The 20970-nt window shown below is 42.4% G+C and overlaps 1 protein-coding gene across 2 annotated transcripts in view; it reads right to left on the reverse strand.

Moving 5' to 3' along the window:
* glra1 (glycine receptor, alpha 1) overlaps window positions 1-20970 on the reverse strand; it is a 44770-nt gene that overhangs the window by 15165 nt on the left and 8635 nt on the right. The window contains exons 3-8 of one of the 2 annotated variants that reach the window (XM_031587045.2): window positions 16169-16207; window positions 9270-9337; window positions 5609-5832; window positions 4850-4932; window positions 4160-4297; window positions 1668-1882 (exon numbers count right to left, since the gene is read on the reverse strand). In XM_031587045.2, the coding sequence (XP_031442905.1) occupies window positions 1668-1882; window positions 4160-4297; window positions 4850-4932; window positions 5609-5832; window positions 9270-9337; window positions 16169-16207 (767 nt within the window). The remainder of the gene's footprint in view (window positions 1-1667; window positions 1883-4159; window positions 4298-4849; window positions 4933-5608; window positions 5833-9269; window positions 9338-16168; window positions 16208-20970) is intronic. The other variant, XM_012834376.3, reaches the window with a different exon arrangement.

The following is a 20970-nucleotide window of genomic DNA, read 5'->3' on the forward strand; positions in this document are numbered from 1 at the left end:
GAAAAATACAATGAAATAAACTAAAATGAAACCTGTAAGATAAATTAACAAATGTCCAAGTAATAAATTCTTTAACAAAAAAAAAAAACATTGAATCATCAATTATAAGTTAATTTACCCAAACGATCGGCATTACCGACAACCGTGTCAGACATCCTTAGTTAAGTCCTCCATTATTCATATATATAGAATCATACCCTTTTCCAGTGAGATTTAATAAGGTCAGTGGTAGGCAGACCATAGGTTGGCTTATGATTCATTGTTTTACCAGGGCTACTGCCTGGCTTGGAGTGTCATAAAGTCCCCACGTTAGAGATAAAAGTAGCAAATAGAGGTTCAATGAAAAGTGCAGCCAAGCCCAAGGCACCAGACACCACAGTCGCAATGCCTTTTTCTGTGGCTTCTAGATGCTTGTCAAGTCACACAGAGGTTTCAGTTGTCGTTTTTCCCCTCCTCTCAACGCAAGGCCTTTTGCTGATATGGTGGGGGTCACAGTCATATTGAAAGGTTGTTGTTGTGGCAGCCAGGTGTTTGGCTGACATATCCTTGTGCTTAACGGAGTTAATGACGCTATTGATCTTAACAAGATCTCAAGGGACCACACCAGAAAAGCTCGTAACGTCAGTGATCCAGCACCACATCGCACAGCAGATCCACACCTCATTTGTCTGTGTATGTCCCTATTGATGTCAGACACGCAACGGCGTGCATGGTCAAATGCGACCGCATCCAACCATTGCCAATGTCACTCGGGAAACTCTAGGAGTGACAATTAGTTTTTGTCCCCTGTAAAGGGCCACTTTTGGCAACCCTTCCCAACAGCAGATTGCTATTGAGGAAGCGTCCCCATGACGCAGGTAACCTCTGCAGTGAGTGATCTGTAAGAGTAGTGTCCTAATGTTCAAGAGGCACCTTCGGGCTACAGGTTGATTTACAGCTTAATCTTTTCTCATCCTTTGAAGAATGATAATGATTATTTGTTTATTTTTGAAGCAGGATTACCAGTTCTATACCAGATGCATACTTCACCAGTCAGAATCCAAAGTCAACGTCCCATGAAGGCTTTCGGTCAGTCCCTTTCCTCACCAACTTCACTTATTCCCAAGCAAACATGTAAAAATAGCTGGGTTTCCATCCAACTCATTTGCATATTTTAAGCACATTTATGGAAATGTGAGTCTGTGTTTCCATCCGCTGTGATATGCAAACTAACAATAGACACTCTCCTAATCAAGGGCGGAGTTGTGAACAGCTGTGGGTTCAAAACTTGAGGTTGTCAGGGAACTTTAACAGAAACACATAATACAATCTCAACAAGTGTGATTTACTGTTAATCGACCCGTTTCCATCAACCTTAGTCACATTATACCCTATGCTGATCAGGAGTTAACCCCTTCTAGCGAATTCATTTCCTATTTGATTTAGAATATTGTATGCAAATTTTAAGTGTTTCCACTCAGGAATTTTCTATTTGAATGGTCAAAATTCACATTCAAACGTTGGATGGAGACCAAGCTAATGATAATCGTTATGCTCAGACATTCCTAGGCAATGTTTAGCCATTTTACCTCAGTCAACACAGCAATCCTTCCACCAGTCCACCTCACACTCACCACAGCAGGCCCACTGCCCCCCCAGCCAGAGGGGCTGCGTTCATTCGAACTCACCTTGGGCAGGGAAGCGCGGGAACCGGAGCTCTGCGTGGTCATGGTCAGCACCGTGGTGATGCCCAGGCCCACTCTAGCGGGGGCGGCGTCCATGTTGATCCAGAAGGACACCCATGACAAAATGACAATCAGAAGACTGGGGATGTACATCTGAATGAGGTAATAACCCATCTGCCTCTCCAGATGGAATCGGGCCTCAATGCAGGTGAACTTTCCTATGGTGCAGAACACACAAGCATGCTTTCACTATCAAAGGGGAGGGGCTGGGGGCGCGAGAGATCAAATGTGCAGGGATTTCTGTATCCGCCGTTAAGGCCGTCAATATAGAAACCTCTCATGATCGCGGTCTGAATTCTTTTTTTTTTTGGGAAGTAACACATATTTAACGCACATACACACACACATACACACACACACACAGAGAGAATACGTAGAGGGGAACACAAAACACAATGGGTAATTTGGGAGGGAAGAGAATGTTCTATTGTCATTGATTTATACAGAGAAACACACTCCAGGGCAGTCCAGGTGCAGTTCATCTATATAAAAATCAGGATCAGACTTTGCTCGCTGAGGCAAAAAAAAAGACACCCTGTAACTCTTCTCTGTGGAGGCTGTACCACAGAGAGCCGAGAGAAAGGCAACAACTTTCCCCAGATAATCGTGTTTGTTGATCGAAAAAAAACAAAAAACAACCATCTGAATAACAAGTGATAATACACCGTGGTGACACTGCATTGCACCAGCACAGTAATTAAAATGACATCTAGTGCCTGGGATCGCGACAGGGTTGGGGACGACAAAAAGAAGGTTTGGTTAAAAGATAAGGGGAGGCGGGGAGATTGGTTGTTTTGGTTGAGTTTTTTGGGGGGGGGCAAAGGTAGAGGGTAGAGGTAGAGATGGGGGTGGGTTTAGAGAGAGGGAGAGAGAGCAAACATCAGGGGACGCTGGGGTGCAAGGCAGCGATGCCGAGGAATGTTCTCTGCAAATCACAATAGACGGCTGCTAATAAATCTGAGGAGAAGACGGGAGGAGGAAGGAGAAGGAGGACAACAATAAAAAAATAAATAGAAGAGAAGGACACTTGAATCCCCCCTCCCTTTTTTTACTACTTGGCTGGGGAACGGCGGAGCACGTACACACAGTGCGGTATGGCTGGAAGGTAATGGGGGCTGGTTGTGAAGAAACGGCGGTAGTCCTTGAGGAAGAAATGATCTCCAGGAAGGAAGATAGGGAGGGAAGGAGAGGGGACGGCCAGGGGGGGCCCGCGCAGGGGCCCCCTCGCTGAGTCTGTGCCATCCCCCCCCTCTCCCCGGAAACAAGATAACCAAAAACAAAAAAAAACAAAAAAGAATGATGACACTGATGACGAGCAGAGACAGCATACTGCAGCAGTCACTGCACTCTGACCACAAGCTCGTTATGTGGCTCAGTGCGTGCCAGGTTTGAACCTGCCCTTTATGTTACTTCGTGCGTCTGTGTGTGTGTATCGTTTCGAGAGAGGGCGTGTGTGTTTGTACGAAGCGCCTAGGAGAGTTTTCCCAGTCTCGACAAGCTAATCTTCACCGTTAAAGCCTAAGTTAAATCCATGCGACTGTGGGAGTTGAATACCCAAAGGTGTTGTGGGATACGCGCTTATGTCAGACGAGACACTATTCTCTGAGAACTATGTGTCAAGCCCGCCTAAATTGCCGGGATTTATTTTGGAATGGAGAAAGTGCAGAGCAAATACTGTATTTCAATAGACGGCTTTAAAAAAAAAAAAACGAAATGGATTCAGACAGTCGCTTATGTGACAGCCAACTGTCAAGAGCATTTCTGAAATAAATTGTGTTCTCTCAGGGCCCTGCTGGCTCTTACGCCTAAGTGGTTAATGCAGCTGATCGTGACTGGGATCGTGATCATTTTTCGAACAGGACGACCTTCACGCTAACATTTAAGACTCCTGCTTTGGACTTTGTTTAAGTGTCTCCTACTGAGCTTTATAAATTTAGGTCTTTCAGTCCTATTGTTTTCCATCTGTTTGATTTGTTAACTCCATTAACTCTATCAGCTCTATTTTAGTAAACTACAATAGCCTTCGAGCCATTTGCTATTTTTTACTTCAGCTTTATCTGGAGTGTAATAAGCACATACTGACTGAGTTGACTGGACAGATGGTTTTTCAGCTGCACTGAGGAGACCATGAAGAATGAGTGGAAAATGGTTATGATCTACATCTCTCTGTTTTTATCCAAACCGTGGGCTTTTTTTTTTTTTTGTAACAGTGCATCTCAGAAATCGAGAGACTGCGTGCTTCTTCTGCCTTTGCGTGTGTGTGCGTGTGCGTGCGTGCGTGTGTGTGAGCGTGAGTGTGTGTGTGAGAGGGTATGCTACTCTGCACTCGGACGGCAAGACAAAAATAGAAAGAGAGAGAGAGATAGAGAGCCTCACATGCAAAATAGTCTCCAAAGAGAAAGAACCAGCGTACGTATGGCGGGGAAGGAGCAAACCTGTATTGTAGTGCTTGGTGCAGTACCGCAAGTCTTTCTCCTCTTTCAGCAAAAATTGAGGTAATGTCAGGCCATCAGCCACCTGTACGGCTCCTTTCTCGTCCCACTCAAATATGAGGTCATTCATTGTATATCCAACTAGAGAAGAGAGTTTTTAAATGCACAGAGAGGACAGTCGTGGTTAATGCAACAATAAAATTCACAAATTGAAAAAAAAAAAAAAAGCTAGCTGGCTACCTGGCTACCTGGCTACTGGTATTATTTCTTGATGGCCTGCTTCTGAGAATAATTGCATGTAACAAACCCACTTGCTCTGTCAGAATTGCTGAGCATGTACTACAGAGACCCTGGGCTTAAAAATGTGACTTCTGAGAATAACACCTTATAAACAAACAAAAAAACAAACAAACAAACAAACAAACAAACAAAACAAAACAAAAAAAACAAGAAATAAAAAAGAAAAAGAAAAGAAAAATCCCTACAAACGAAGGAGAAACAGCAGCCAGAAGGTTCCGGATGAGCCATGCCCACCCGACCCTCATTGACTGCTGTATCTACTTCTGAGTCTCCACCTAAATCATTGCACTGTTCATAATTTCACCTCCACCCGCCTGGGGGACATCCATCCCTGTTGCACAAAATAAATTCTCTCCCCCTCGCTCACACGCGGGGGGAGAGGGGGATACTCACAGCTTTCAAGCTGCATGATACAAGTCTGCACATCCATGGGGAAATTCTTCAGGTCCATCGGACATGCCAGAATCAGTGTAATTCTGTTGACAGGAGGCGTCAGATATCAGTAATACACACGCCACAGCAGAGCCTCTTTACTGCTTTAGAGGTTTTAAAAAAATGTATTGACTTTCACAGGTTAGATAGCAAGCGTAGAGAAATAAAATAAATACATTTTGATGGTAATCGCGAGCTATGCTCCCGTTTTAGAGTTCGCCTGGGCTCCATTTTTATTGTGCGGAACAATAAAGCCCTGTCTGCTGTATAGACTGACATGCACATCATCCAGAGAAAGACCTGAGGAGCATAGCAACCCGTTTCACTTACTGAGGTTGGTGATAGCATCGCTGTGGCAACGGAAACAGTTATTTACCAGCAATTTCTGACCAGGTTGTGCACAAGAGCCTCGGCAATCTGAGCTCCCGAGCAGGACCAGTTCAATCTGAGAGGTTTATTTGATGGTGTCAAGTTAAGGAGAGAATGTACTGCTCTTAACCTGTTTTCTTCCAAACACTAAAGCTATTTATTGTGATCCCATTTCACAGGGAGGTATGGAATATTAGCCTGAAAAGATATGGCAAGCTACAAACCTAGGAGACTGTGGAAGACCACTGAGCTACTACATTTGTGCTGCATACACTTGAGCCGACATTAAATAGTAAAAAATAGTAATTGTGGGATGTACTAACTGAGAGTCCACAGGACAGGGTACATCACCTTATACTGTAGAGCACATTGCCATTTTTCGAGATCCTTAGCAGCTTGTTATCGGTCGTGACCTCGTGGAAATTGGCTCCTTTTTCGTTGGCAAAGAACAGATCAGGTTTCCAGATTGAGTCCAACATGGAGGGGTCAAGGTCGAGGGAGTCATCGGGATATTCGCTGTAGGCCAGGCGGGGGTCATTCCATTGCTGTCTCAGGAAAATGTTCACTCTATAGTCCTGTCACACAAAAGCACACCAGTGTCAAAGGATCACAGGGCACCAGGTGGATCAAGAAACTAAATGAATGGACAAAAGATAAAATCAACACAGATAATTCAACTAACAATGAAAATGATCTCCATTTTTGGGGGATTTTATGGGCACCCTTTTTCCTTTTTGAAGGGTTTGTTCCTGCTTGCTCCAAAGCATGGCAGCAAATGAACAGGAGTAAATGGCTCTCTCCCTTCTCCCCCAATTTACATTAGATAATTGCTATTTGGTCACACGCTGCAGCAAATGGGGTCTCTGCAAAAATAGCCAACCTTAACGTACTGGCATTTCAGCTAAATGTACGGCCATAATTGTCAATTCCTCTCGAAAACAGGCATGCAGTTGTTTCATTCCAGAAAGATCGTTAAATTGTCTGGGCAGTAATGTACCTTGGGATGACTTATCAGCACGGCGAAAATATGGTGAGTGACCTTTAAAATGGCAATCAGCCACAACATTCAAGGACGTTCAATTACCCTAATGCAAGGTGACCCGTTTATCCAATGAATTTCAAAATGTTTTGATAGAGCGCAATAGCTTGGGCCAGGTCATTACATATGCCATTCAAAGGAAATGATACCTGGTGTGCACAGAACTATCGATTTTGATTATTTTAATAGCTTTAATTAAGAGCAAGCCACAACTGGCCAGCACAAATTAACTACATTACAGTGCTGTTACCACGAGCGAAATGTTTTTAGGTTACTTCTCACTACTTCTCATCTGTTCTGCTGGGTTAAGGTCTGCTGAATCACGAACATTGCAAAAACACCATGGGATTACCGCGTGTACGGCAGAGCAGAGCCTGCCTCATTTATCATCTGTTTTCTGGAGTCAAAGTGGGGACCAAGCTAAAAGACATGGTAAGAAAAAAGAACCTCCCCCTGCAAAGTCAGTGCTATTTTGAACCAACGAATGATCTGGCAAAAACAAGTGTGCAGTGGCCAGAGGTTCATCAACACAGAACACTGGGATGGAAATAACTCGTATATGTGGGTATGCTTTCTCCAGGCATCCAGGACTGATTTATGACAACTGCCCACACATAATGTGATTCAAGCCCTGGGCCAAATTCCTTCCTGACTATGACATATTAAAAAAAAAAAAGACAGAAAGGAAAAAAGTTTCCTCTATTCGCATGACTCCAGCATAACCAACTCAGCTCGCAAATGACAGGCTTCGGGATTTATGCGTCCACTCCTCTAACCATCGGTAGAAAATGAAACAGCCGGGTGAGCTAATTAAACAGCCAGGCGAACCTCCCCCGAGCCTCGTACCTTGTGAGCAGGGTAAACAATTAGGACAGCACGGGACCGAGGGGACCATGGGTCCCCACAGCGGACCGAAGTGGTGGGATCATTACCACACGAGACATTGTTCTCGGCAGCCCTATATGTGGTAAAGATTTATCGATGCCATTCTCTGTCATTCTCTCTCTAGTTCTCGTTCTCTCTCTCTCTCTCTCTCTCTGCCTGTCTTTCCCTGTCTCACTGTCTTTTCTCTCCTCCGACCCCCCGCCTCCATCCCTGTCTTTTTTGCTCGTCGTCCAAGCAAACGAGAGTACGAGCAACTCGGATCAATTCCACCGCTTGTGGAGGAGAAAAGGCCTGGAAAATGTAGCATTTGTTCTGCATGAGGGGGTTCTGCAGTCTGCAGCAGTTTTCTCCCTCCGCAGCTCCAGCGACTTGGCGCAGGCAGCCTCTGAGATCAGGGGCCTACACCCCCCCACTCACCCCCAACACACATAACCACTTCCCTTTTTCTCCTATTATTTACTGTATTTAGCTGTGGCGGCTGGTGCTTTTAAACACAGGGGAAGCACAGTTCAGCTGATTTAATAACAGCAAACATACATACACTGATGTTATCTGTGTCAGCAGCCAACTCAACAAAATTATGCACTTTAGATATAACTTAAGATATTATGCACTAAAGTTAAGCCTACCTAATTTTAGTTAGCTAGCTTAGCATTGCATTATCATAATGTAGCCTGAGCTAGGTAGGCAGCCAGTCACTAAACACTACACCATCTAAAAGTAACCTTACAGAACAAATTTATCTAACCAAATTCAGAAGTCTGCATTAATAGTTTTTATTGACGTTCTTTTAAGCTGCACAGTAATTGATGAGAAAAACACTCAACTGACTGCGTCACAGGCCTATCACGTTTGTATTACAATTAACTAAGCTTCTGTGCTACCTCTGTACTTCACAGTTATAAACTGTTAAACAGCTAAAACCTGCCATGACATTTAATTCAGCCCCTTTGTGAAATCTTCCAATCGGCGTTCAGGGACGCCTGTGCGTCCATGCGTGACCAAAAACTAATTTATGAAAGACTCCTGTCCAATCAACCTTGAGATATTTTCACCTGTACAAAATGCATTCAGAGCCCTCTCACAGACCCCCCCCCCAGTGAAGCCCATGCATCCAGACGTGTCCAAAAATGACGAGTTTAATTTATTGTCCAATAAACTGATCTTTTTCTTCCTCAGATCTTTTGATCTGCATTTAATTGAGATGTACTTTGAGCTGCCATAGGATTCCTTTGATGCCCGCCATCAGTGCAGTCCAATGGGCCGTGCTTTCACAGCATATCATGGTCAAGAAAGCTAGACAATGATGTTCACGCAAAAGCAATTTAAGTTAAACGTACATTTAAGTACGGCAGTCCTGACAGATACTGAACTTGTCTGTTCCCATAATATGTTAATTTGAACCAACAGCAATGAGTAATATTGCCTGCATATTTTCCTGATGCATTTCTCAGAAAAAGGAGTAAGGGGAAGCCGTGCTTCCCATGCATTCTCAAAGAAATCGCCACTGGCGTTTAGTGTATCCAAGGCCTCTTAAATGTTAGTCACGGGCCACGTGGTGTGGGGGGGAGGAGTGGGGGAGAAAAAAAAAACGAGGTGAGAAGAGCCGCTTTAGTCGAGGCTTCTGTATTCCCTCCTCGCATTGTTTGTCGGAAAGCTGGAGAAACAAGAGGGCTGCAGCAGCAGAGCGGAGCAAAGCGCAGCCACGATCCGACCATGAGCAGTGTGACTGCAGAGAGGCCTGCCACTGTGTGTTTGTGTCAAAAGGCCCATGTCAGGCTGCATGGGCACACAACAGCGACAATTCCAGGACAAGGGAGACTGGTTGGGAATTCTATTTAACGATAATGTTTGAGCCACCTCTCATTTTGATACAGATGTTTCTATTTCAACGTTACGAATTGTATGTAATAAATAAATAAATAAATAAAAATTCAAACAAGTCAATTTCTCCTTGTTTTTCGTTTTTGTGTCCATTATCATGGATTTCCAGACAGATTTGTTTTACTATTTGAAGAATTGGATGATGAGTTTCTATTTTATACAGAAAGTAATATAATTGACAGAAAAATCACTGAAGGGACTTACCATTGTGGTCTCAGCAATGGAGCCGAAACTGTTAATAAAAATGTTGCATGTTACGTTGACAGGTGGACCTGAAAAAAAGAGAAAAAAAGAAAGGGTGTGTAAAATGACCACTTGAGCACTGACAGGAAAATCGAGCTTCCTGTACGAGGAGAGGATCAGGCTTTAATAGTCACTTACCTGCTGATTGCCAATAGCCCAAGAGCTACTGAGAGCCCTCTGTTCAAGCACAAGAGTTTGTGAATCACAACACTCTTTACCCAAATGAGTCAGAGTGCATTATTGGCACAAATCTCTGTTTTAACACACACACACACACACACACACACACACACACAAACAGACGTATCCTCATGCACGCAAGTGTTTTTTTTTATCTTAAATAATGGGACGGTGCTGAAGTCAAAAGAGAATGTTTACAGATAGTAGACTCAAGGTTATATTAAATAATTCTATATTGGAGTGACTCTTTCCGAAAGCCACATTACCCAAGAGTGCAGGCATAAATGTCATTACATCATGACAAGGGCTGACTCTCAATGAAGTCGGAGTGGGTCGTGAGGCCATTATGGTCTCCGAAGGACATAAAACACACAGCATACGGAGTATTACTCTCTGCGACCTTGGATAAGATACTCAGATGAAAAAGCCACCAAAAAATGACAAGTATACGTGCATTAAGGAAAACAACGCACACACATAACCGTAGGTTATCAAATCTGTGACAAGCCTGAGATTTTTATGACATGTTGAAACACCAAACCTTGCATATGAATTTGCTGAAAAACAGCAAGCAAAAAAAAAAACATACGGACATCGGCAAAGGCCACAACATATTTGCCTTATCCTGAACTGTAATGAACTGTGATCAGCATTCTTAAGACTTAATATATGTACAATATGTTTGCCTGATTGTTCTTCCTTTGCAGGCAGTCAATCCAGAGGTCAGGGTAGAAAATGAATAAATTACAGGAGAGAAGAAGAATGAGGGAAATGTAATAAGATGAGAGAGATTGGTGAATCAGGACACGCTACACATGGCCGCATCAACATATGACACAACATTAAAATGAGCCCAGCGGAAAATGTTGCCTTTGAAATTCAATGTTTGTCATTACAGAGGAAGTAAGGCATGTCGCATCCAAATGAAATGCATATTACCTTGATACGAGACCTAGATGCCAATTACGCGTTTGTAAAAATGTGTAAAAAATAAACGAGATAATAGTGAATAATAAAGAAAGTGATAATGAAGAAGGTATTTTTATATGAATATGTAAAGAGGTAAGATTTAAACACGGGCCGATGCAGTGGAATGAGTTTGTACTTCGGTGGCTCCCTTTACCCAGCCCAATAATGTTCTGCCTTTCCTTCCAGAGGCAGCTCACTAAGTGGGTACAATAATTTGTCTTTTCTGACGTTCTTTGCAGTGTGTGTGACGCAGGTCCGCGGCAAGCTAGCTAATGTCCTTTCTCACTCTCTCTCTCTCTCTCCCACTCCTCTAGTTCTCCCTCCTTTTTCATTTTTTCTCTTTCCGTCTTTCTCTTCCATCGGGTCATTGAACCTCTTCTTCTCTCACCATCTCTCTGTTCCTTTCTTTCCTTTCTCTCTAACATTCCCTCTGTTTCCGTCTTCGCCCTCGCTTTTCATTCCTGAATTTTCGTTGGTTTTATATTGCGTGAGTATGCGTATGTCAGTATGTGTGTGTGCGTGAAGGTCTGTGAGATGGTGGGGGGACGGGGGGGACGGGGTAGTTGAGTGAGTGTAGACCTCATGAACTGTCAGACCAGGGTGATTCATAGCAGAGAGTGATTTGTGCCACTGTCTTTCTGTCAACTGACCTGGAGCACCACAGTCAAGAGACGACAGCAGACACAGCAACAACAGCAGTAACAACAGAGTCCGCCTCTTATAATAATAATAATAATAATAATAATAATAATAATAATAATTACATTTTCCTAGATATATTACTATAATTAATATAACTCTAAAGAGGAGCGTGATGTCCATAGTATACGTGGGTTGTTTGCTATGAAGCTCTCTTGCTGTGTTATGTGGCAGCCTTTGGCATAATGGTGATGAGTCTTAGGAATGACAAATGCTTCTGTCCTGAACGTCACCTTCAAATACAACTCAGTTTTAAAGTCCATCATAACCCTATTCACCTCATCAAGTTGATATTAACCAGTCACACTGCACAGTTTGTCCCTTTACCACCATTCATTATGTGATCAATCAATACCCAGACCCAGAAAAGATGAGGACAGAAAATTAAAAAAGGAAAATGAAAGTCGTCTTCCTCAGAAGGGCAGGACAAGACCAAGGCTGATTTACAGGCACGGACACCAGGCACTCAAGTTGTTTGGCGCATAGAGGAAGGTGACGAAAATGTGCCCAAATAAAAATAATAATACAAAAAAAACCTTAATGATATTGGCCATGCTTGAAATCGAGCTGCTCTCAGCAAAAAAAGGCACAATGGGTTTGAGTCATTAAATATTTATGTTGCTCAGCCGGCACCTATTAGGTGTTGCCAAGGCTGGTTTAGAGTTTTATTGAGCTAATAGATATTCTACACAGGCTTAGGGAGCTGCAGTGAACACAAAAAATAAAACTTCCACCTTGAAAATTACGAGATGTGCAAGTTAACACCTCAGCTCACCTCACCCTCAACATCTCTCCACCAGATTGACTTTTCCCTGAAAAAAAATGGGTACAGTGGCTTTACAAGGAAATAGACGGGGACAGGGAGACAGAGAGTTGAAGGGCCTCTCTGAAACAGCTATTTGGAACATCCTGAAAACTACTGAAAAATGTGTGAAGCGTTATTTTGTTTCCTTTTTCTTTGTAATGCAGTGTCCTTGTTGTGCTGACACCAGGTGCAATGGTTCCATCTCATCTCAAGCCTCGAGATAGCGTCCGAAGCCGGCACAGTAGCTAAGTGCTTATACTTGGCAAAACAAATAAATCAGGCTGCATTTTCTCAATAACCTCAGCAGGCCGAGCCTGCCATCATGTCAACAGGGTGGCATTTTCATACGCTGCTCTCGTCCACGATACTCTGGAATTATGTTAAGCAGCTGTAAAATTGAGTTTGCAGAAGAGGAGGAAAAAAGACAGAAGGAGGATGGTAGGGGAGGAAAAAAACACAGAATCCCTTTATCAAAGAGAAGACAGACAGACACAGACTGCTTATTTTGTGTGGGGCTCCATGAATTCAAAGGATAGTTGACAAAATATAAAATACTCAAAACACCATTGATATTAAATATTTACATGTACAGCAACCATCATTGATTATACACACATGCACACACTTCCACGTTATGGGGACACAAGATATCTGGCACAAACAGCGCAGTGCACAGAGAGCAGAGAAAGATTATCACTCCACATATGTTCCACATAGCCCAGGGCATTTCTCACCATTAGGGGGACATTTGTATTAAAAATTCATTATGGATGCACAGGTTGGAGTACCTGGATATTGACAGCTCGCCACATTCGCAGAGAGCTGGCGAGCGAGAGAGCCTCGGAGTTTGCTGTGTCACCTGCCTATAAGTAATGACATCCCAGTAAATCACTGAAATCCTTTCCTGCCCCTGAGGCCAGGGCTGACTGATGGGCAAACATGACAGCCTCGGAGGAGAGCGACTTCAGAGGGACATAAATCAATAGTGGGGCCACTGTTTGAGACAGGAGATGGAGAACGCAGGGGCCGAGGCTTGATTATATTGGATTACTCGGGGTAGACAGTTTGAACTTAAATGAAGTGGGTTCATCCATGTTGAAATATGACTGAATACTAAGAAAGAAACGGTTGTCTTCAGTGAAAGTTGGCTTGACCGTGGGGTGAAAACAAAGTCTCACCATCACCACCAGTGGAAGAAATGTATATTAAACAGCTTCATGAGGCCTGACATATCGTAACACAATAAAGCATTATTTTCATTCTTGAATTTGTATAAAAATTATAATTGCCCTTGACATAACTTTTTAGATCATTTCACAAGAAGAGACTTCATGAGAATTTTCAGATGTCCTGATGAGCCTGTTGTTAAAAATCAACCATTCAGTGCACAAATGAACAATCTCTGTTCTCTGTTCGACATTGAGACAAGTTAGGGTCCACTAGCAGATATGGTAAGCCTTTTTATCAATATGTCGGGGTATCACTCAATCTATCCTCATACTTTCATCTTTGTGTGAGACGAAACAGTTTGTGGAGACAGATTAAAAGGAAGAAGACTGAGATTTGAATAAGCAGCCTACATGTTGTTGCAACGAGATCGGCACAGCCAGTCTGTAACTGTGGCTCATCAAAAATAAACACAATAAAAACACACTTCCCTCTCCAAATTGCAGACATTCTACTCTTTGCTTCAGGGCGAACAGACTTCTGAAAACATGTCAGATAAAAAAAGGTTAGCCTCGGTACATGTTTTTCAGAGATAATCCTAATTGACAGTGTTTTCTCACAAATGGTGCAATATTTTTTCCACTCAATTATGTGTTTTATTAGATGGTGTCAGATTTGTATTCAACAGATTGGTGTGTGCCAGTGGCGTAGCTTGATCTTGATCCTCTCATTATTCACACTTAGACATAGCATAGGCTCTGGCCAGTAGCAAAGATCTACTATAACGTGAAAAGCAGTATTATTCACCTGTAGTATGGTAAAATACATCGTAAACAATGAGCACCGTCGCTTTTCAGAGACAGAGGTGAGAAAATAGAAGTGAACTTTGTTCATTTTCACAGAGGGAAAGTCACGGTCATTGTGCTCTATTAAGCCTGTTCTGAGACCATGCCTGGGACCAACAATAGCCAATTTTGCAGCCTGTAGTTTGAGGGTTGCTGCTCTGGCCCTATGTCTCTGGCCCCTTAGAGCATCTCTCTCCCGGCTATTACTTCCCAAACCCTAACCATGTCCACATACTCCAGTGACAGAAATTATAAAGTGAGTGAGTGAGACCAATAGTAAAGCTAGCTTAGATTTTAGAATAAAATAACATAGTTGTCTCCTGTGAAGGGCCAAATGGTTGAACTGAACACATTATTAGGGTAACAAGTCAACCAAATAAACTGTACAGCTTCCCAAAACCTGCAAACATTACCGTATTAGGCTTAATGCAAACCATTCCATGCTGTTGCCATTCTATCACCACATACAGTACGTAGCAGCAGCAATCTTTTATCTCACCTGACATCAGAATCAAGCTAAGGCACAGCCCTCAAAAACAACGACAATCCTTCATCTCTGCAAACATCAGCTTCAACCCTGATGAGCCATAACCAGACATTCAGAAACAACATGAGGCACTAGCCTCTGCAGACAGCAGTCTCGAAGCATCAGGCTAATTTAGAAACAGTACAGCAACAATGACAAACAGCTCGGAGGGCCGCATTAGTCAACATAAAGCCTGCGTATCCTGGGGTGAGCCGTGCACGTAATGTGCTGAGCACCCCTTAATAAAGCTAAATAACACCCCTCTCATCACAATCTATGGCCTGTGCCGGGCCCGCCAGGCCAGTTTAGGGATGTGCTGAATGGGCCACCCAGCCCCATTGCTCAAAATGACCACATCGGGCCGGACAAGACCACTCCAAACAGGTCGCCCAGGGAGGGTTAGCACACTGATGCTCATCTAAAGGCATGCCCTGCTAGCTAGCTTATGCTACAATCATGCAGTCAAAAGAGTAGGAGTGGGAGGCTTGACACACACCAAGATGCCAGTGCATTTGTTTTTATGATCAGTGTGTGTGGCTTTTCTACTCTTTGATATATATTAGGTCATGGTATAGAATATATTAAATTATGTTATCTATATATGTAAATATGTAAAAATGGTCTTGCTGTTTGAGTGACCAGTGGAACTTCACTTCCTGTCAAGGCTTAACAGAACCCACTCATATGCATCAAGGGTCCAGACTATGTATTCTCCCCCTAAGACATATTTGATTTGCCCATATGTTGTTGCTTTCCGCAACAACAGAAAATGAAAATCAATCACTTCAGGCTACAAGCACGACTGAGAATATTGCGAATCAGCCAAGCTTTCTCTGCATCAAGTAATGCCTTGAATATTTAACAATGCTGAACCACTGTACCCTCTGTAGAGATGGGCTCAAGATCCACATTCAAACTGCATATTCAAAATACCTCACCTTCTTCAAGATGGTTGAGCAAATTACGACTGTGTATTCAGAGAATATTTAATTAACTGAAAAGATAAAACAGTTGTTGAACCTATATTTGGTACAAATTCGACAGCATATTTAGCACATGTTCATTACGGAAAAAAAAAAAACGAATTGAGCATCAGCATTCCATGACAGCCGCATCTGTGACCATAAAATTCATTCGCTTGTTTGAAACCACGGCTCATTCCCTGTCATCAAAACACTGACTTGAGCGTATAAAACAGATTGTAATTACTCTCATTTGTCCCTCTTGACAAAAAAAAAATAGTTTTTTCACACAAAGGCTCACAATCTGTACAATTGTTTACCACATGCTCTTGTTTTAAGTACATTCATCTGAGAGTACCGTAGGTGCACCTACAGTATCCTTTTCAGATCTACAAGTGAGCTATCACTCTACTGCTTCATGCTGTTTAAGCTCTCCTTGGTTGGTGATTTGACTGAGACAGGCCCAAACCCATTTGTTTTCAACTTCATTGCCAAGCTTTCTTTTTTTCCATTTCTTTTCAAAGCAGTGTGCCTTTGTTTCCTTTCCTGAGAAAGGTTTGCTTTTACTTTCTTGCGTGATATCCGTCAGATACAACAACATACAACACTCAAACGCAGAGCATCTCTCTTTTTTTGTTATTGCTCATCATGGAACAAAGTCTATATGAGTAACTTGCATGTTCCTGGATGAATGAAGTGGAAAGTACCTTTCTTGTGAGTACCATCCGGTTTGGGGCCTTGTGGGTCTAATAAAAAAAACATCAGGATTAAACACAGTTCTAACAGCAACGTATTTATGCTGTTATTTTCTTTGCGGAAAAACAACAACAAAAAGAAGAAGAAAGAAGAAGAAGAAGAAGAATAGGATATGGAAGAGTAATAGTAAAATTGGTAAAAACATGAAAAAAAAGCACGTCTCAGTCATCTAATATTACTTTCCAACACTTGAGGCTCAGAACTGTTTTGTAGGGGGGCAAGACTGTGGGGGGCCAACATACTGGAGGCAAGAGCAGGTGGGGATGCAGCTGTTTTGTGCTAACGTCAAAGCGGGAAGGAGAGAAGATGCGCGGAGATGGACTGTGGGGGGGTGGGGGGTGGGGGGGGAGGAGGAGGAGGAGAAGGAGGAGTGCGGTTGCGATGCAAAATCGCTTCACAGGAGGCAGAGGTGGGTTAGCAAAATGCACTAAAAGATGCAATTCACCGGAGAGGGAGAGAGAGAGAGAGGGAGAGAGAGAGAGAGAGGAAGGAGATGAGAGTGAGAGCGAAAAAAGGAGAGAGAGAGCAAAGACTACATGTCATACTGGCTTCACTTAGATATGTTTGCAATTTTTGCAGGAAATCTATAAATATGTATAAGCACAAATGGATTTTCTTTTTTATATCTTGGCAACAGGTTGTTTAAATTGAGAGATGTAAATTGTTTGAACGCGTGCCTTGAAAGAGTTCTGATGGCAGCTCTTCCTACTGGGTTGCAGAGGTGTGCAAATACAAGAGGAATGGGAACAAAGTCTAGAGAGCAAAAGCATTAAAGATGCTGTGACTACACAACATTCATTATTTGACAGAGAAGAAAACTGCTGTTGATGTATTTTCTTCCTCAGTAAATTAATTAGTATTGCCATACGACATGATGGACTTTTAAAGAGCAACTGTCAAAATTGCCATATCTTTTATCAGTTTAATATGTAGAGCACAACTGAAGATAATTAGCTAAGCAGCAAAGCGCTGGCCACATGATTTGTTATCCCAACTGGTCCCACGAGTTGCTATGCCAACCAGTACTATTGCCCCTATCCTGATGACCATTGTCCGTGTGTGTAAGTGGCTTTTCAAAGACAAACACAGAAGCTTCCATTCTCATACCACTGTGTCGAAACTCTACCCCAAAACAAAAAAGACACATCATTGATTTGACACCTGAAGCGATTGCTGCAGTGAACTGTTTTTCCTGGTCACTGAGCACCGAAAGACTCCATTGGAACCGTAAATGTCAAAGCGTGTCACAAAGACAGCACTAAAGATTGGCCTTGCACCAATCAATGTTGAGCTACAGCTCTAGAGACACCATGCTAATACTTGGCTTTGTAAACGGTGAACTAATGTTTTCTGCTTGACAACAGCCATGTCGAGGGAGTTCATGTGACTATATGAAGATTATCATCAGATGTCTCATGTTCCTGTGTGATTTGACATGGAAATCTCTTTAAAAATGATCGGAACTGAATGTGAACTTCAACTCACTGCAGCATTTAAGCTGTCTGATGTGTGTGTGTGTGTGTGTGTGTTTGTCTGATGTGTGCGTGCTTTTTCCTCTCTGCTATCTGACTGTGGTTGGACCAATCCCTCTGTGTCAGCCTAATCCTGAACATCCAAAAGCTGCTTATCCTTTGTGAGCGAGATCTTTGTAAGGTCCTAACTGCTGATCCAGCTCCTAAGACAAGGATTCGCCTGTGCAAAGCCTCTCACTCACTAACAATAGCCAATTACAGCAGTTGTCCAAAATCAATCATAGTTTCATTTAGAGGGTGTAACTAAAGTTCTTTGAATGGGTCAATCAGTCTCAATTAAAGAGAAACCTATTAACTTGTTTTTCTTTCCCTCAATAAAGGGCCAGCTAAAAGAAAATTTGAAATATATAAAAAACAAGGTTAAATATAAAATTGAAAAATTAACAACAACAAGGAGCGCTACCCTCTGTCCCATCTGGAAGTGGTGTCTTTGTTTTGTTGCGCGTAATCATCCCTCCTTGAACATTTCTGATGTGATACAGAAGCCTGGCACGCAGTCCTTTATTTAGTTATTTTTTTAAAGCACCTTCTCCAGCTCAGCAGCAGGAGACATTAGATAAGCTTTGATGCCTGTGGATCAAGCCAGCCATTTACATTCTTATTTTGTTGCCACGTGTCCTTATTCTTTCCACTTTGAACAGCATAAACAAAACAACAACACTGAACTGGTAGTCTTGAAGATGACTTTCAGATGGTATTTTTTTTATCTCCTATTGTTCAGCTGTTAAACTACATTCACCCAAACATAGCCCCATTTGTGCTCCAAAAATATTGTTGACAGAAATGTTCTTTTTTTACTCTACTCTCTTGTCTCCTCTTCTCGTATTTTATTTCCTGTCTTTCTTTCTTTATTCTCATTTTCTTCTTTTTGGTCTCATTCCATGACTGTTAGTCACCATCGCAGGAAAAATACCAAAACAAAACAGTCAACCAAATGCCTCAGGAGTCATTACCTGACACAAACACACACACACACACACACACACACACACACACACACACACACACACACACACACACACACACCCCAAACACACATCTTCAGCTCCTCAGCAGAAAACAAGTAGGATATGCTAAATAGGCACACACCACTCCACTACCAAAGACATTTTTTTTTTAATCAAACAAAAAAAAATCATTACTGTTAAATTAAACATTCCTCTCCAACCAAGACCTTAAAGACAGTTAGCAAGTGAAACAGAAAACAAGATATGTCTTTAAAAAAAAAACATTCTCCGGATGACCTCAGGACAGAAAGACTCCATTTGGTTCACCATTGCCATTTGTATGTGAACCCTGCACCCTGGTACTCTGAGCGAATTCCCATTAAGCTTATTAAATGCCAATTAAAGAAGTACTGATAGTACCAAATTAATGTCAAGCTCCACCAGCTAATATATTTTTTTTCCTGCATGGTTTGAAACAGTGAGTTTTGGACGCTAAGAGGTCATAGACATCGCAAAGGAAAGAAAAAAGCAGTCAGTAAATATACTGTACCAAACTGTATATTTACAAATCATGTACATATTTTTCCATGTCTTATATTTTTACAGAAATTCTATTTTTTTCCATTCCATAATTTTACACTAATCGTGACTATAGGACCACATGGTAAAGTAACCCATAAGCAAAATGGCTTTTTTCTTCTAGGGCACTATTGCAATGCTAGAGTTTACTGTGGCAAACCCTGATGGGGCTTTTTGCAGATTTCTCTGACAGTTGTGCACAGAAGTGGGCAGGAAGAGGAGGTTTTTTGAGACAGCGTGTGTGTGTGAGAGAGAGGAGGAAGGGGGGGTGTTTTTGGAGGGCAAGCAGCAGGAGGGAAGCAGCACCCCAGGGTGGTGATGTCTGGGGCCGGGAATGTGCGCAGACTCGCGGCCATCAGTCCCTCTGCTCCTCAGGCTGACGGATGAGGAGGGACAAGGTTAAAACGGAGAGCGTCCACCGCAGCTGAGCTCCATACCATTCATCACTTCGATCCGCTCTGCGCACACACCGCGGCCTACCTGGCTGTCTGTCTGCCTTCATGCCTCCCTGCACCCCCCCCCCTACCTCACCCCCACCCTCCCACACAGCCTCCTGTTTGCCAGTTCAAGGGAACCCAGTCTCTCTCATGGAGTACTTTCATCTGTCAACAAGCTGTGAAGTGTGGGAGAGGGGGAAGTCGAAGAGGAAGTAATGTCCCTTTACCATCATTCAAAAGTGTGCGGCCATGCTAACAGGCCTCTTGACATTTTGTTTTCACAAAAAAGGGGATTAATGTTATACCCATTATAAGAGGATTATTATTGTGAGAAATGCTAATCTTTCTGCATTTAAATATATACGTGTACAGACAAACAGTACATATAGATCTAAGTGCAGGAGAGCCTCGCATGACTCGGTCAGATGTCACTACATGGGGTGTCCTAAATATGCCATCATTGGCTGATCTGTTTCAGACGAAATCCAGCTAAACCAATCAGAAAGGATTTCCCACAGCGAGTCCCAGTCACGATCAGTGTAATTCCCTCCATGCTGGCACATTCACAGCCTCAGGCACATTTTTTTTTTTAAAGCTTTACTTATTTATTTATTTTTGCTGAGAACCACATCAGAAGCAATTGTGGCTATTTGACAAGGTGTACTGCTGCATCACAAACCTAAAATAAATCTCACATAAAACACTCCTTTCGGAGTTTGTTTGTTTGTTTGTTTTTCTGTTTGTTTTCTGTAAGCAACCCTCCACAATTTACATTTTCCTTTTTTTCAGGCAAACAGCCAACATTAATGAATGAGAATATAGAGTGAAAACTGATACCAGTGAAGTCTCAAAATTGTACATTCCCCTAACAAAAGACCTCCTCTTGTAACACAACTAGCCTGTTCTGCTTTTTAATGTCAGATGGAAACACAGTTTTTTTAGTGAGCAATTTAGCCATTAAGTTAATCAATTCTTTAAGAACATGTGTGTGTACGTTTTACTTTTCTGAGGAGGAATGCTTAAAGCAAAGTTGCATCACAAGACAGTGCTGGGATAAATGTTGTTCTGTGCATCATGGAGTCCCTAACAACATGGCATTACATGTCAGCAACCCACAAACCCACCGTTTTTTTTTTTTGACAAAGCAGAACCATTGAAAAGCCTTTATTACTTTTACTTAGGAGAACCAAAGAAAAACTGCAAAATGTCACAGTGCATTTCTCCTTCATGAGTTGAGTTTTACCGCACACTGCACAAA

This window comes from Clupea harengus, chromosome 20 (assembly GCF_900700415.2).
Source record: "Clupea harengus chromosome 20, Ch_v2.0.2, whole genome shotgun sequence".
Classification (NCBI taxonomy): Eukaryota; Metazoa; Chordata; class Actinopteri; order Clupeiformes; family Clupeidae; genus Clupea; species Clupea harengus.